Source organism: Gorilla gorilla, chromosome 7 (genome assembly GCF_029281585.2).
Source record: "Gorilla gorilla gorilla isolate KB3781 chromosome 7, NHGRI_mGorGor1-v2.1_pri, whole genome shotgun sequence".
In the NCBI taxonomy this organism is placed as follows: Eukaryota; Metazoa; Chordata; class Mammalia; order Primates; family Hominidae; genus Gorilla; species Gorilla gorilla.
In genome coordinates this window covers 123662516-123679459 of record NC_073231.2, presented here as the reverse complement: position 1 = coordinate 123679459, position 16944 = coordinate 123662516, and the positions used below count along the sequence as shown (strand labels likewise).

General features: G+C 40.4%; 1 protein-coding gene across 2 annotated transcripts in view; it reads left to right on the top strand.

Annotated features, from left to right (window-relative positions):
* The window catches only part of EXT1 (exostosin glycosyltransferase 1), a 314157-nt gene extending 299627 nt beyond the window's left edge, over positions 1-14530 (top strand). For both annotated transcript variants that reach the window (XM_031013734.3, XM_063709448.1), the window contains 4 exons: positions 911-1000; positions 6481-6641; positions 8971-9142; positions 13994-14530. In XM_031013734.3, coding sequence (XP_030869594.2) covers positions 911-1000; positions 6481-6641; positions 8971-9142; positions 13994-14179 — 609 coding nt within the window. In that variant the 3' untranslated portion in view covers positions 14180-14530. The remainder of the gene's footprint in view (positions 1-910; positions 1001-6480; positions 6642-8970; positions 9143-13993) is intronic.
* Positions 14531-16944: the final 2414 nt, after the last annotated feature.

Here is a 16944-nt window from a genome sequence, read left to right as displayed (position 1 = left end):
ACCCGGCTAATTTTTGTATTTTTAGTAGAGTCAGGGTTTCACCATGTTGGTCAGGCTGGTCTTGAACTCCTGGCCTCAAGTGATCCACCCACCTCAGCCTCCCAAAATGCTGGGATTACAGTCATGAGCCACCACGCCTGGCCTAATATATTTCTTTAAATCAGTATACTTCTCATTTTAATGAAGTTATTTGTAACTTTAATATTACCTTTGATTGCTGTAGCTGCTAATATATGTGTATATATTTTTTCTAATCTGTGCTAATATATATTTTAATTTGTAAATGTTTGTAATTTGTAAAAGCAGCACTTTCTACAGTGATCTGCTCTCCCCGTGGTTTGTGTCCATACTTGGAATCACTTCTCCATCCATTCACTCTTTCGGTTGGGAAGAGTGGGTGTCAGGATGCAGGTTCTCTGCTCAATGCCTCTGCATCTGCCAAGTCTTGTCTTTAATACTTCATTACTATCTATACCTGGTGAATTCTTTCTGCCCATCAGGGTCCTGCTTAAATGTCACTTCTTCTATGAGGCATTCATCTGCTCTTCCAGACAGCTAGTTGCTCCATCCTGTGGTCTCCTGGCATTTTTTGTATCAAGCAAAGACTGGTCATCTCTGCTTCTTGGTCTCCTCTACAGACCATGAACTCTTCAAAGACAGGGAACATGTCTGATTTATCTTTGTACCCTCTTTGACAAGCAAGATGTCTCCTACACAGTAGGTGCCCAATAATTGTTGAACAAATACATCTGCATTGATGGGAAATGAGATTCCTTCGGTGTTGAGGGGTGACATGATAGTAGCGCATTCTTTATGCAGGTGAGGATGGGAGAATTGTCCTGAAAACAAGACTCTGAAGTTACCTCTTTCCCTCATTCCCTCCCCACTGCCTACTTCTACTTCCTCCCAGGTTATGAGCAGCCGTTTTCTGCCCTACGACAACATCATCACAGACGCCGTGCTCAGCCTTGACGAGGACACGGTGCTTTCAACAACAGAGGTAAGAACCCATGCCTGAGGAGCAGCAGGTGGGCTGTTCAGGCAGTCACCTCATGTTGCACGATGCTAATGCTTCTTTTAGCCGTGCCTTGGCAGAAGTTGAAAACATTTTTCAAAACTTCCTACAGCACTGGTTTTAATCAGCCCGATTCCTGTTAGCACCTTGCTGCCACCTGGCACTCTGAGGCGGGCATCTCCCCTTCGTTGTCTCTGCTAATTGGCTCCTCATTTGCATAACTGGGCCTCACCCCTCCTCCCAGGCCTGCCCTCCTTTTTTGTTTTTAAACAGCACAGTTGTGAGCAGGTGCGCAGAACTGAGGGGAAGGGGGAGGGTGCGTGTTCTGCATTAGGTTGAAACTATGCTTTCCAGAGGAGATAATCCCATTCCTCTCCACGTATCCTATTGCCTTAGTTAGGAGACTCTATATGGAGCTCTAAAGGCAGCTTTTCTGTCTTGGTTTAAAGAGCTCATTTTCTTTCACCTATACAAGAGCAAACGGTTTCACTTTAAGGTTGTGATGGAGATTCCTATTTCAGATGTTCAGGTAGTTGTGCCAAAAATAAGATTGCCTAAAGAATGCGCATGGAGGAGAGAGAAAGGAGGAAAGATAGATATGGTAGAAAACCAATTTTTACAACTCGAATGAGTATTGATCTCTGAAACCTTCCTTTAAACCATGCAGGGGACCAAAGACACCTATATAAAAATGGAGTATATGAGAAATACATTATTAATGGCAACTACTAAAAAGCATGGAGACGTAACTGCTTACGCCTTTCCCCTCCCTGTCTTTTTTCCTTTTTGTTCACAATCATTTTCCTTTTAATGTAAACATCAGTGTAACCTGCATTTTCCTGGACACCAATCTAGTTCTCATGGCCTGCTGCCCCCAGAGCCAGGACTCAATGTTGGCCTAGGTGAACTCAGTGTCTCCTTGAAATTCCACAGATGCAGCCTGGCGCGGTGGCTCACGCCTGTAATCCCAGCACTTTGGGAGGCTGAGGCGGGCAGACCACAAGGTCGGGAGTTCGAGATCAGCCTGGCCAATATGGTGAAACCCTATCTCTACTAAAAATACAAAAATTAGCCAGGCGTGGTCCGGGCGCCTGTAGTCCCAGCTACTCGGGAAGCTGAGGCAGGAGAATCGCTTGAACCTAAGAGGCAGAGGTTACAGTGAGCTGACATCGTACCATTGCACTCCAGCCTGGGTGACAGAGCGAGACTCCATCTCAAAAAAAAAAAAAAATTCCATAGATGCTTTCAAGGTGCCATCAGATAGAGTTGCATAGATGTTATGTCAAAGGGCAACCTAAATAATCCCAGGACAAAATGTCCTGGACCTCACCTTGTTAAAATGCTTTCTGTGCAGCCGAAGCTCTATAAATACTTGTTGAATGAGTGGTTGGGCCAGGGTGGGGGGATGCATGCTTTGGGGATTAAAGGTGGACGCACCGCCAATTGTGTCATGTGTAGGTTGGCAGGAGAAAGGGATGTTGATAAGCTTAACATTCAAAGGGAAAGACAGCTACGGAATACAGGGTACAGGTCACTCTGGCTTGCATTTTTCTGCCACCTTCTGCAAGGGAAGCTGAAACACATTCATTCAACAAGTATTTATTGAGAGATTTCTTTGTCCTGGTCTCCATGCCAGGTACTTCAGTTACACAGTTCCAGGCTATATCCATCGGAGTCCTGGCAACAAACTGAATTCAAATCAGATGATTCAAATGAAGGAACTTTGGATTCCTTAGGGAGGTGTAGATGGGGTTAAAAGACCCCATAAGAGAGAATGAGGCACCTGGTGAGTAATGACAGCAGGAAGCAGCTCCTCCCTTTGGCCTGAAGGAGTGAGAGAAGGAACTCCTTCTTTCAAAGGCCCTGAGAGATGGCACTAGGATGGAGAGGCTGCTCTGCAAGTGCTATGATCGTGGAAGGACGTGGCTACTGCCAGAACTCTAATGGCAAAGGAGAGAGGGAGCAGAGAAGAGATACACTGACCTCTCTCTCTATCCTGCCTCGGTTTTCCTGCCGGTGACTCCCATTGACCTAACCCAACCAGGTGATGCAGTCCATAGGGGTCCATTATCCGAGGGCACAGGGCAGGACAAGAAGAATGGATAGTGGATTTTGGAGGGCAAACACAGGCAAAGCAGCACACCGCCATGGTGCAACAAATGGTCAAGACAACTACAGCATGTACCTTAATCATCATCCTATGACCTGAAGTATTGATTCATCCTCTATCTTTCCCTGGGCACAAGGCAATTAGTCTCACTCTAGGGTTGTTTTTCCCTATCCTATGGTGAAATAACTTTCAACTGCTGTGATGCATCCTCATGCTGGTGAATTTCTTTTCAAAGAATAGCAATTCCAACCACTCAATGCATGCTGGGAGGAACATGTGTTGTATGTGAAGTAATTAGAAGTCAACGTGGGTTGAAAATGATATGTAAATCTAAGAGGCTGGCAGTCTGGTTTGCTTTTGCCTGCTGATCAGTGGAGTGGTTGTGTTGCCTAAAATGGTCCTGGGCAAGGATTTCTCTTTTCTCTTTTTTTAGGTGAATAGATGTTGGTTCACTTTTCTTTTCCTCTCTAAGGATCTCAGATTGTTTAAATGTCTCTCTGCAGCATTAAGGATGGATTTTTAAACAGCATCCTATAAAGGGCATTATAGTTGGTTTATAGTTATTTACATTTATCTGGATTGCTGCAGACGCTGCTCAAAAGAAAACAGATGTTGGTTTTTGAGAGAAAGGGCCTTAAACTGACCTTTGCCTTCTTTGATGTGTTAATAATCTGCATGAAAGCAGAGCTATCCCAAGAATCATAGTTTTATCTGAATTTACTTTTGAGTTCCTTTGAAATGACTTGAAACAGCTTTAAGATAGTAAGAAATTCATGCGATGAGAACACCCCATTGGGTTCTGTAGTAGTTGCTAGTGCATGTGTTTCCTTTTCAAAGAATGATAGAAAACCCCAAAGAGTGCTGACAGCCAGGCTGATCCTTTGACAACAGGCTGCATAATATACTGTCCCATCAGTTGTCGCCATTAGTAGTGACCACTAGTGAAAAGGTGTAGGTAATCACAACCTAATTTCAATTTTCTAGCAGATGCTCACCATCCCCTGCTATCTTTTAACTTTGAGATAACTTGCGCCCTACCAAGCTTTCTTAATGTCGGTTCCACCACCCGGGTTTTTTCCCCCGCTCTGGATTTTTTTTTTTTTTTTTTTTTTTTTTGACGGAGTCTCACTCTGCCGCCCATGATAGGGGGCAGTGGCACCGTCTTGGCTCACTGCAACCTCCGCCTCCTGGGTTCAAGCAATTCTCGTGCCTCAGCCTCCCCAGTAGCTGGAATTACAGGCGTGCAACACCATGCCCAGCCAATTTCTATATTTTTAGTAGAGACAGGGTTTCACCGTGTTGGCCAAGCTGGTCTCAAACTCCTGACCTCAAGTGATCTGCCCACCTCAGCCTCCCAAATTGCTGGGATTATAGGCATGAGACACTGTGCCTGGCCCCCTGTGGATGTTATAGTTTTGGGGAACAAGCCATGTTTTTAAGTCTTCCTTATCTTAAGATAGGGCAGTGTATTAGGATTTTTCAGGCAAATAGAATCAATAGAACATATATATATTTATTTATACACACACACACATATATATACATACACACATGCACATACATACATACATACATACACTGAGAGAGAGATTTATTATGAGTAATTGGCTCACATAATCCTGGGGGCTGAGAAATCCCATGATCTGCCATCTGCAGGCTAGAGACCCAGGAAAGCTACTGGTGTAATTCTAGACAGAGTCCTACAGCCTGAGAACCAGGGAGCCAATGATGTAAATCCCAATCCAAGGGCAATAGAAGTTCGATGTCCCAGCTCAGCCGGCAGGCAAAAAGAAAAAGGGGAGGAATTCCTCCTTCCTTCACCTTTGTTTTGTATTCAGGCCCTGAATTGACTGGATATTGCCCATCTGCACTGGCGAGGGCAGTCTGCTTTACTGAACCCGTGGATTCCAATGTTAGTCTCATCCAGAAACATGCTCACAGACACACCCAGAAATCATCTTTAATCTGGGCACTTCATGGTATACTCACATTGACACATACAATTAACCATCACAGGTCCTGCTTTGGAACCTCTGAGAGGGCAGGACCTGGACTTAGCAGCATCCCTCAGTCCCCCAGCTACCATCACAGTGCCAGGACTCAAAATATTTGCGAAACAGATGAAATTTCCATTTGTATTGCTTATCCAGAAGAGATACGGAAAGATTACGAGGTGAATCATAGCGTGTATAAGAGACAAATTGCTTTTAACACTGGAGTAACAGAGCCAAAAGAGAAGTTATGATAAAGTACGTCGCACATGTGAAACCAGACTGCCCGAGTTTGAATCTTGGCTCTGCCACTTACTAGCTCAGCAAATTACTTGAACTTATATCTTAGTTTCCCTTTCTGTAAACTGAAGAATGTAAAAGCCTCTGCCTTACAGGGGTATTGTGAGGATGGAATGAGTTAAAATGGATAAGCACCTATAGCTGCACCTGTTGTATTATAACATTTCACAATTATGAGCATTATATGATTGTTTGCTGTCACTATTTTTGTTATTTTTATTTTCTGTTTATTATTTTGATTTACCATTCATCAAATGATCATAGAAATCAGAAGTGAGTTTATGCATTTGAAAACAGATCACTTGCTAACTACAAGTGCTGGTTTATAGCAGGTTCAGAAGTACCTGCTTTGGGCTACTATAAGCACCGGAGAGACATTTAGCTGCATTTCCTTTAAAATAATTCTGTGGCTTCAGTTGTTCTTGTCCCCACTTATTCTTAGTGATTTTCACTGTTGATGCTTTCTTCTAGTGTCTCTTAAACTGTGCATCTTCAAACCTAAGAAGCCTGAATTATGTTTTCTTTATGATACCTGCTCTGTATTCCTGTTAGAACTTGTGGTTTTTTTTTTTTTTAAAGTTATTTCTCTTACTCTTAAGAGGGTGCTTTTATTTTAGGCACTTTGGCTTTGATATATGCTGGGTATGATATATGTTGTATATTCATTCTTTGGATATACATGGGAAATTTCTCATTTATAAAACAGATGTGTTTGTGTCTCATGTGAATCAAGGCACGTGCACCTTTGAGGAAGGGGGAAAAGAAGCTTTTTCGACTTATGTTTTAGCTTGAACAGACTGGATTTTTAAAGGGCATATCAGCAAATTTTTTTCTTCCTTTCATTTCCACACTAATCTGAAGTTTCTTTAACAGAAAACATTAAAATGTGCATAATTATGGGGCAAAATGTCAAGCAGTCAGTTTAATTTGCTGATGAATACATAGAATTAATGTTTCGCCACAGTCCCCGGATTTTGCATTATGAATTAGTGGGGAGAAGGTAATGTTTTGTTGACATTTGTTAACACTGTTGATTGCTTGTTTGGCTTGTGTTCTGCCTGCAGGTGGATTTCGCCTTCACAGTGTGGCAGAGCTTCCCTGAGAGGATTGTGGGGTACCCCGCGCGCAGCCACTTCTGGGATAACTCTAAGGAGCGGTGGGGATACACATCAAAGTGGACGAACGACTACTCCATGGTGTTGACAGGAGCTGCTATTTACCACAAGTGAGGAATCTGGACATGTCTCTTACAGACTTTACATAGCTTTTTATATTGGCTGCCACATAAATAGGAACTAAGGCCAAATCTTGTTAACAGCGTTGAGGAAAATTAGTCTGTATCCCCGCTTAAGTTTTGCTGATGTGTCAAATGTGTGTTTTTGAAACCAGTGAAACCTCTTGGCATATTTCATTTCCAGAAATTATGGTAGAGTAACGTTTTCAGTTGGTCTGAAGTGTGAAAATACTCTCAGGGCATATTAGGTAACTGAATATTTAGTATAACAACAACAAAAGTAAATACCTAAGTCAGCACCCAAGGGCACTGTTCTAGGTGCTTGGGATTCATCACTGAGTAAAGTAGAAAAAATTCCTTGCCAATGCAGGTCTTATATTCTAACAAAGAAAGACTGTCTACATAATAATTCCATAGTTTATTAAGGAGATAAGTGATATAACAAACAGACAAAGTGTAGAAAAGGATCAAGGGTGCTGAAGGTGGAGATGGGGCAGATTGGGGGTGTCCAGGGTGATTCTGATTGCACAGGTGAGATTTGAGCAGAGACTTGAAGGACAGGAAGTCAAGAGGGTATGTGCACCAAGAGTGTTGTGGCAGGAGAACAGCGAGAATAAATGCCCTGAGGCAGAATACTGGAGAACCATCGAGGAGACCACTGTGACTGGGTGGAATGGGTGACAGGAAGTCAGAAAAGTCAGGGGGCATGGATGCACGACCTTGATGTCCATCATGAGGACTTGACTTTTTCTCTAAGTGATATGGGAGGAGGGCAGGGTTTGAACAGGGTGTGACATGTACAGCATGTCACTGTACCAAATACTGTAGGCAGTTTTAACACAGTGATAAATCCTGCAGGACCTTGATGTCCATCATGAAGACTTGACTTTTTCTCTGAGTGACAGGGGAGGAGGACAGGGTTTGAACAGGGAGGAGAAATCTGGCTTTTCTTTTATGCATCCACTGTGGATTCTATGTTGAGAAGAGGCTATAACAGACCCAGAGTTGAAGCAGAAGCCCTATTAGGAGGTGATTGACATTATCTAGGCAAGAGATGGTGGGATCCTGGGACCAGGAAGTGAATGGTGGCCATGGTAAGTAGTGATCAGATTATTTTGAAGATGCTTTAGCATGATGCCTAGACAGTCTGGATGTAGAGTTTGATGACTCCAAGTCTTTTGACCTGAAACACTGGAAGATTAGACGGCTGATCAACAGAGATGAGGAAAACTACAGATGGAACAAGTATGAGGGGAAATATATAAGTTCAGTCTTGGACATGTTAAGACATCCAAAAGGATATATGGAAAAAGCTCAGGGGTGGAGATACAAATTTGGCAGTTGTTTGCATATATTTGGTCTTTAAAGCCAGGGGACTGGAGTAAGATTGCCAAACTAGTGAGGGTAGATAGCTAACATTCCCCACTCAACCAGTAACAGAATACCTGCTCTTCTATCATTAGTGAACACACCAATCTTGCCTTAGTCTTTTTAGTAAAGAATAGGGAATTTTGCTATCTCAGGGATAGCTTGGAAATGCTCAAGGCATAAACATTTAGGCTGACTGATTCTTGGTCTCAAGATTTCACTTCTTGAAAGTTCATTGTTCCTATTGCTTCTGCCACCACCACTCTAAGAATTTGATTCACTCAAATGATTTTTCCTATAAATATATGCTATATGTATATAAATACATTTTAAAAACAGTAGGATGAGAAATAATTCAAATTAATTATGGGTTTTCTATTACGATTGACCACCCCATTAATTCAGATTTTGCTTTCTAACAGGATTGAAATATATATGGTTTATAGGGCACAAATATAGAACAGTCTGTTGTTGGACTCAGAGTCAAGGGATAATATTGAATACATTTCTGATTAAGCCAATGATTAAAATTGTTAAGCAGCTTTATAATATATAGATCATGTGTAAATAACTTATCTTGCCATCTAATTATTTAGTTCTTCTTTCTAACTCACCTGTCTGATGTTAGAGTTAGACTGGACAAGCAATGTCTGTATGTCTGTATCTCTGTGCCTTGTTTCCTCATCTGTAAAATGGGACTAATAATAGAACCTGCCTTGTAGGCTCCTTATGAAGACTAAATGAAGCATTTCTTGTAAAACACTTTAGAACAATATCTGGTATATAACAAGTACCATAGAAGTGATAGTTGTCGTCATCATCATCATCATTATCATCACCATTCATGACATGTTTAGGGATTCAAAGAATGGGTATGTGTTTTCTGTCTCAGAAGTCCACTTGTCATCATGTGATAATGGCCCCCTGTGAAACCCATCTTTGATTTTTACAGATATTATCACTACCTATACTCCCATTACCTGCCAGCCAGCCTGAAGAACATGGTGGACCAATTGGCCAATTGTGAGGACATTCTCATGAACTTCCTGGTGTCTGCTGTGACAAAATTGCCTCCAATCAAAGTGACCCAGAAGAAGCAGTATAAGGAGACAATGATGGGACAGGTAAGTATAGAAGAGCCCTCTTCCCTTGCTTCACTCACTGGTGGTTCAGCCCCAGGTAATGAGGACTCATGTTCCTCTAGCATTATATGCTCCACCCAGGAGCATATAATGAGGAGAAACCAGGAATGAACTACATCTGAAAGCTAGAAAAGAGTGTATGATTGGTGCAGGGATAATTAGGAAGACACAAGTTAAGAGTATCTTTATGCCAAGGATGTAAAGCTCTCCTATAATCTTTAAGGTGACATGAGAAAGATATGTCTTTAGAGTTTGTCTTAGTCCATTTGGGCTGCTATGACAAAAATACCATTGACTGGGTGGCTTAAATAACAGACATTTATTTTTCATAGTTCTAGAGGCTGCAGAGTCCCATATCAAGGCACCAGCAGATTTGGTGCCTGACAAGAGACTGTTTCCTGATTCATAGATAGCCCTCTGCTCATTGTGTCTTCACATGGCAGAAAGAAGGGCAAGAGAGTTCTCTGGGGTCCTTTTTATAAGAGCACTGCTCCGGTTTGTGAGGACTCCACCCTCATGACCTAATCATCCCACAGAGGCCTCACCTGCAAATATCATCACATTGAGAATTAAGCTTCAACATATAAATATTAGGGGGCACAAACATTCAGCCCTCAGCAGAATTAAAGCCCTACAAATAACTTATGAAAGTTGACTGTAGGTGCCTTATTTAATATCTAGCAAACCATACTCTCTTTAACACAGTTTTCTGGTGCTTGCAGTTGAGTTGAATTGTGTCTTGGTGACATAACAGGAATCATAATATTCAATTTTCAGTTCTAGAATCAGGATTTAAAATGCAGGCAAGTCAGTTACCTTCTGAAACTCAGTTGGCTCATCTTTAACATGGAAATGGTGAAATCTACCTTACAGGGTTGAAATAATATGTTTGAAAGCTTTTATAAAAGTGAAGTAAAATATTGTGTTGAGTTATAAAATTTTAGTATTAAAGGTATTTTCAAGGAAATAGAATCCAACATTTTCTTTTTACAAGTAAGAAAACTAGGACCTAGTGAATTTAAGCATATTGCCACAAGTTGCCCAGTAAGTTAGAGACAGAATTGGGAATTGAATCCCAGGGTCTGTGGACTTCACTGCTTGTCCTTGTACACCCCACCATCTTGGTATCAGGTCCACCTGGATATGCTGAATTTCATCTATCTTTATTCGTCTTGAGCAGAGCCCCTACTATATGTAAGAAATCAAAAATCTTAGCCAGGCACAGTGGCTCATACTGATAATCCCAGCATTCTGGGAGGCCGAGGCAGGCAGATCACTTGAGGCCAGGAGTTTGAGACCAGCCTTGCCAACATGTCGAAACCCCATCTCTACTAAAAATACAAAAAATTAGCCGGTCATGGTGGTGCACGCTTGTAATCCCAGCTTACTCGGGTGGCTGAGGCACAAGAATTGCTTGAAACTGGAAGGCAGAGGTTGCAGTGGGTTGAGATCATGCCACTGCACTTCAGCCTGGGTGACAGAACAAGGCTCTGTCTCAAAAAAAAAGAAAAAGAAAAAAGAAACAAAAAACCTTAAGGAAGAGCATTACGATTCACTCACGTTAAATCATGGAGCATCCACCAGGATTGAGGTTAATCTGAATGAACATACTTTAACATGGTTATATTAGTTCAATTTTGAGGGGCTTTGCATGTGCCTTGTTCTAACAGGCATTGGAAAACATATACAAGTCTAGCTTTTGCAAAGGAAATCTTAGCTAGGCCTCATGTTAAGCTGATAGTTTTTCATTCACTAAATTTAGTAAGCAAAAATTTAAAGTTTATAAAGAATTTAAAGTTTATAAAAAGTTATTTAGTACTTACTGAGCATGTTACCAGGCACTGTTCTAGGTATTGGTTATGATGAAAGAGCTGTCCTTAGCAAAGAGTCTGGCAGAAAATTCTGTTTCCTTCTAATTACAGAAAGAACAGATAAGAGGATTTGTAAAAATTTTTAAGGCTGAGAGAATATTCGAATTCAAGCAAGATGTATTGTCTATTATGTGCCCAAACATTTTTATTTATATTTTTTATTTATCTCTTAAGAATGAGGATACATTCTGAGAAACGCATCATTTGGTGATCTTGTCATTATCCAAACATTATCAAGTGTACTTACACAGCCCTATATGATACAGCCTACTATACACCTAGGCTATATGGTATAGCCTATTGCTCCTAGGCTATAACATACATAGCATGTCACTGTACTGAATACTGTAGGCAGTTGTAACACAGTGATAAATATTTGTGTATCTAAACATTTCTAAATACAGAAAAGGTACAATAAAAATATGGTATTACAGTATATGGGACAATAGTCATCTATGTGATCCAACATTGATTGAAATGTCATTATGTGGTACATGACTGTATATTATCTCATTTAAGGACATGACATTTTAAAAATATTTTTTTACTCAGAGTTCTTCAGAACACTCACTAAGTGGGGAATTCTAGTCATACAAGGCTTCTTAGGGGGTGGATTTGTGCTATTTTCATAGATTAGCCTAATTCTACCAAACAGTATTTCTAGTAATTCATACATCTTTAACAAAAAAATCTAAATTTAACCTTAGGTCTAACTAGGTGTATTCAGGTACTATATTTGCCCCCTTCTTTCCATCATACACATTAATTTATTGAATGTTTGTATGACCGGTAAAGTAAATAGATATCATCCTCTAGGATTAGGCTTTTATTACATAAGAAAGGCATCTTTTCTAATAGATGTTGGTTGACTCAGAATAAATGTTAACATCTAGAAGCAAAACGATACCTGAATGATTCAACTGAACTTTAAAAAAATTTTTTTGAATAGGAATGAGTGTAAACTCTAGACAGTATTTCTAGTTGCATATATGAGTATTTTGCCTGGGTACAGCGCCCTTTGGGAATGAGTGGGCCAATCAAAAATGGCCCACAGGCCGGGCACAGTGGCTCATGCCTATAATCCCAGCATTTTGGGAGGCCAAAGCAGGCGGATTGCTTGAGCTCAGGAGTTCAGGACCAGCCTGGGCAAAATGGCAAAACCCCATCTCTACTAAAAATTCAAAAATTAGCCATGCATAGTGGTGTGCACCTGTAATCCCAGATACTTGGGAGGCTGAGGCACAAGAATCACTTGAACCTGGGTGGTGGAGGTTGCAGTAAGCCAAGATCATGCCACCGCACTCCAGCCTGGGTGACAGAGTGAGACTCTGCCTTTAAAAAAAAAGAAAAAAAAATGGCCCACAAACTCATATCCATTTAGGGTCAAAACAAGTTACATTTGGGACTGTCTACTCTGATATGAACTCAACCAGTCAGCTCCATTTGATATCTTTCTCTGATTTATCAAGTAGAGTTCCCCTCATATAAAAGCTGAAGAATGAAGCTTGAGTTCTGCCCCTCTCTAGCCTTGAACAAATAACTCTAACTTTCTTAAACTTGCTTCCTCAGCTATAAAATGGGGATGTTATTACCTGGGTAGATACTTCACCAGATTGTGGTGAGATTCAAATGAACTCCATGAAAACACTTTACAAATAGTGTTTTGTTTGTTATTCTGCTGTTCAGAGATAACTTGACATTTGTGTTTATCTTCAGTGTTATTTTCGAGCATGTTGACACTATGATTTTGAAGTGACTCTTACTGCATCTCACACTAAAATGTATCTTCCCATGAAAGTATTTTTCTAAAACTGTGAGTACAACAAATACACTGAACACATGTGCATACATATACACCATTAAAGACTTGCCTATTGACATAAATGGGCTTGTGGGGGTTCCCCCATAATTGGGCAGCCCATCTTTTCCATGTTTCATAAAAACAGGGATTGAAAGACAATCTGCTTAGTCATTCTATTTAAATTTCAGCACTCCAGTCATTAAGGCATTCTTTTTAAATCAATGCCAATCATTTGCATGATCTAAAAATATTTAACCAATTTTAGGGGCAACACAGAGAGCTAAAAACATGGTAGCCATCTTTTCTATTTGTCGAGAGTTAATCTTTATTCTGGGTGAGCAGTGATTCTTTGGAGGGCTGATTGCCCTTTAAAAAGTAACCTTTGGGGGTTTTAGTCGAGTAGGAAAGCCAACAATTCTTGGGTTAAGAGAAGAACAGAATTTTGAGATTTTAGTATAAAGTTAGTCATACAGCAACATGCTCTATATACCACTGAATCTCACCTTCTCATCCTCATGGAGTCACGTCAATGGGGAGGCTACAGAAGAGAAAATGGAGTTTTAGATGCTGCATAACACTAGCCTTGAGTGACATGTAAAAGGCACTATTTTGTTCTTCTTCAACTATATATGTGAATTTTTAACAAAGGATTTAGTAGGACCCTTATAAAGGTAAAGAGATAGTAGAAGGAAGGAAGTGATGGATAGAGAGAAAGATAGACTTCTAAAAGTTGGTGGGTATTTCTAAATCAACTACATAAACAGGAAGGATTTAGAAAACTCTTTGAAAGCAGAAACACATCTTTAATCTTAGTACTTGGTCCCAAGTGCAAAGAGAGGTTTTAGATTGAGTCACTGTAGTAGTCGAGTTTCAGTTGCTAAGTTGTGGACTGACCAGAGAATTAGTCAATAAATTTTAGAGAATTAAAGTCAACATGAATGTTTGTTTTTGTGTTTTTAACACTGAGGAACGTAGCATACCTTGGGAAAAACCAATATCAGCAATTGCATTTTCAGCAGGTGCATAGATGGTGAGACTTGGTGGCCGGGCCAGACCCCAAGCTTTGCTGCTTGCTCATTTGCCTGACTCCATTTTCTGTGATGTTTCCATCTCACCTTGCACTTCTCTCATCATTATCCTTGTTTCTCTCCTTCTCCCTAGACTTCTCGGGCTTCCCGTTGGGCTGACCCTGACCACTTTGCCCAGCGACAGAGCTGCATGAATACGTTTGCCAGCTGGTTTGGCTACATGCCGCTGATCCACTCTCAGATGAGGCTCGACCCCGTCCTCTTTAAAGACCAGGTCTCTATTTTGAGGAAGAAATACCGAGACATTGAGCGACTTTGAGGAATCCGGCTGAGTGGGGGAGGGGAAGCAAGAAGGGATGGGGGTCAAGCTGCTCTCTCTTCCCAGTGCAGATCCACTCATCAGCAGAGCCAGATTGTGCCAACTATCCAAAAACTTAGATGAGCAGAATGACAAAAAAAAAAAAAGGCCAATGAGAACTCAACTCCTGGCTCCTGGGACTGCACCAGACTGCTCCAAACTCACCTCACTGGCTTCTGTGTCCCAAGACTAGGTTGTGTACAGTTTAATTATGGAACATTAAATAATTATTTTTGAAATGATTGCTATGCAGGTTTAAACTTTTTTAATGATCAAAACTATTAAAAACCAGAGTTCTTTGTTTAATCAAAATTGTGTTGGTTGTGAATATTTCAAAGCTGCTATTCCTTTTCCCACAGACATCATTGTCATGGCCATGTAGGGTGCCCTGCAGTTTCAAAAGCTCAAACTTCGTGGAAAACACAATAAGTCACTCTACCCATTATCAAGAAATAACTGAGCATAAGTTGTAACTTCATTATTCAACTTTGCCAGTGCAAATTGTTTTCCACTTCGAATCTTCAAGTCCACTTGAACTTTTATCTCTAAAATGTCGCTGCATGAAAGAAAGTATTACGACTTCCAGGTAGGCAGTTCTAACTGAAATCTCTATGTTTGAGATAGATACATATGATAATCGTTTTTCATTGGGGGGGTGGGGGGAATTAGTACCAAGAAAACACTAGTATAATTAAGAAATGTTCAGTTTGCACAAAGAACTATCCAGATAACCCACCAGCATGTTAGTGAGATGGAAATACAGACCCACAACAGTAACCCAATACTTGCAGGGGTTGGGGGCACGGTTATAGATTCAACCATTGACCTAAGTCTGCGTAGCACTGGGAAGAGGCTTTGGTTTAGAAGCCAAGGAATAATGAGTATATTGGGGAGAACAAATTATTTACAAGATGAACTCTTTAATGTTTGTGAGAATCTCAAGTTTCAGAGTTTCTCTTTTGAGAAAGAAAAAGGGGTAATAAGGTAGAAATTCACACCAATGAACAAGAGGATTGCTGCAAAGTAACTGAGGAGATGTCTCGCCATTGGGACCCTAATGCCATTTTTGGTCAAACATTGTTTTGAGCAAGAATCTGGCAAACAAAATAATCAACAACAAATGTGAATACAGTTTCATTTACTTTTAATTTTTAAATCTGTGGAAAAGTTTAGTTGTGCTTCTTGTTAAAAAGAACATTTCTATCCCTGAAAATGCTATCTTGGGCTTATGATTATTGTTAAACTCCAAGTATAAACTGAAAAAAAAACATATCCCTAACTCTGTTATGAAAAATGGAGACTTCTGATATTAAATGCTTTCTTCTACTTGGAAGAGGCCAGAGAAAACAGGGAAGAGAAAGACATTATTGAGTTTGACCATGTATTATGCTGAATAAACAATAAGCACTTTAGAGTCCCTTCCTCAAACTCTCATACATTTCATATTTCTTTTCCATTTATTTTCAGTTTTGTTTTAGAAGAAAAGTTCATCAGAGAATTTTGTTCTGATAATTTCAAGTGGCCATCTTAGGTCAGTGGAAACCGTAAGTCCGTTGGACTTTACCTCATCCTTTCTTTGTAGACATCTGGGAGAGGAAGAGGAGCTTGTAATGATAGCATGGGGATGGTGCTGTAAACAGGAGTGAAAGTGTTTGTGGAAGTCCAGAGAAGTGACTCAACAGGCTACCTAGCTGCAGAACAAGGAGCAGAGCCCACATATCCAGATGGTGTTTTGAGAGGTGCGTAGACAGTGAAGTTCAATTAAAGAGAGGCTTTTCTCCTCAGCCTCATGACTCAGAACAGCTCCCTAAATACCTCTCTCATCTAATTGGACCCATCCATAGTCCATTCTCAAACACGTGACATTTTCCCCTAAGTAGATGTGATTATCTCTTATGCATTTGTTGAAAAATAATTCTTAGGTCCATGGTGCTTGCACTTGTGTCTTTCTATAAAATGTTTGGTCTTACAGGTTTTGTGTCATTTAAGCTGCACTTCTCAGCAAGTTAAAAGATTAGCAATTAATCTTTATTGATTTGGCCTTTGTGAATTTGTATTTAAATTATTTTTTTCAGGATTGGCAAATTATTCTTGTGTGTTTTTCCTTTACAAAAAAATAAATGCGATATTTTGTTCAATGACCCCAAAACCAACTTGAAACTTAGGTGGTCATATTGGCTTGCAAAGCAATGTCCCTAATTGTACCAGTCAGTCACACAAGTGGATTCAAGGACCTGCTTTGCCAGATTGACCTGTCACCAAGCTCACAACACATATGCTCCACAAACAACATGTGTTATGTGAAGACAAATGGTAATTATAAATAAGAACAGGATATAACACACCTTTCATCCACTTTAAATCTCCACAGTTTCATTTTATGTCATTCTCTGAGCAAATCTCTTTGGGATGTGAGCTAGCGTGTTCTTCTCCCATTTGGAATATAAGGCTGGGAATAGAACAATGCTTAACAAATCAGTGAAGCTCGACAGTAATATGTAATTTTAATTCAGTTAGGAAAGAGTTGTATTGCATTGCAACAAGTTGACAAATCATAGCCATCTCTGTAGGGTGTCAGGAATTATCTCCTGGTCAACTTTAATGATAACTAGGGGTCCCTAAGTGGGCTAACATGTGCTGCATTGGAGAGAAGCCAAGGGCTGAGAGTACCGTGCCAACCACGTAATGAATTGCTTGCAGAAATTCCAAAGAGGACTCAGCCACTT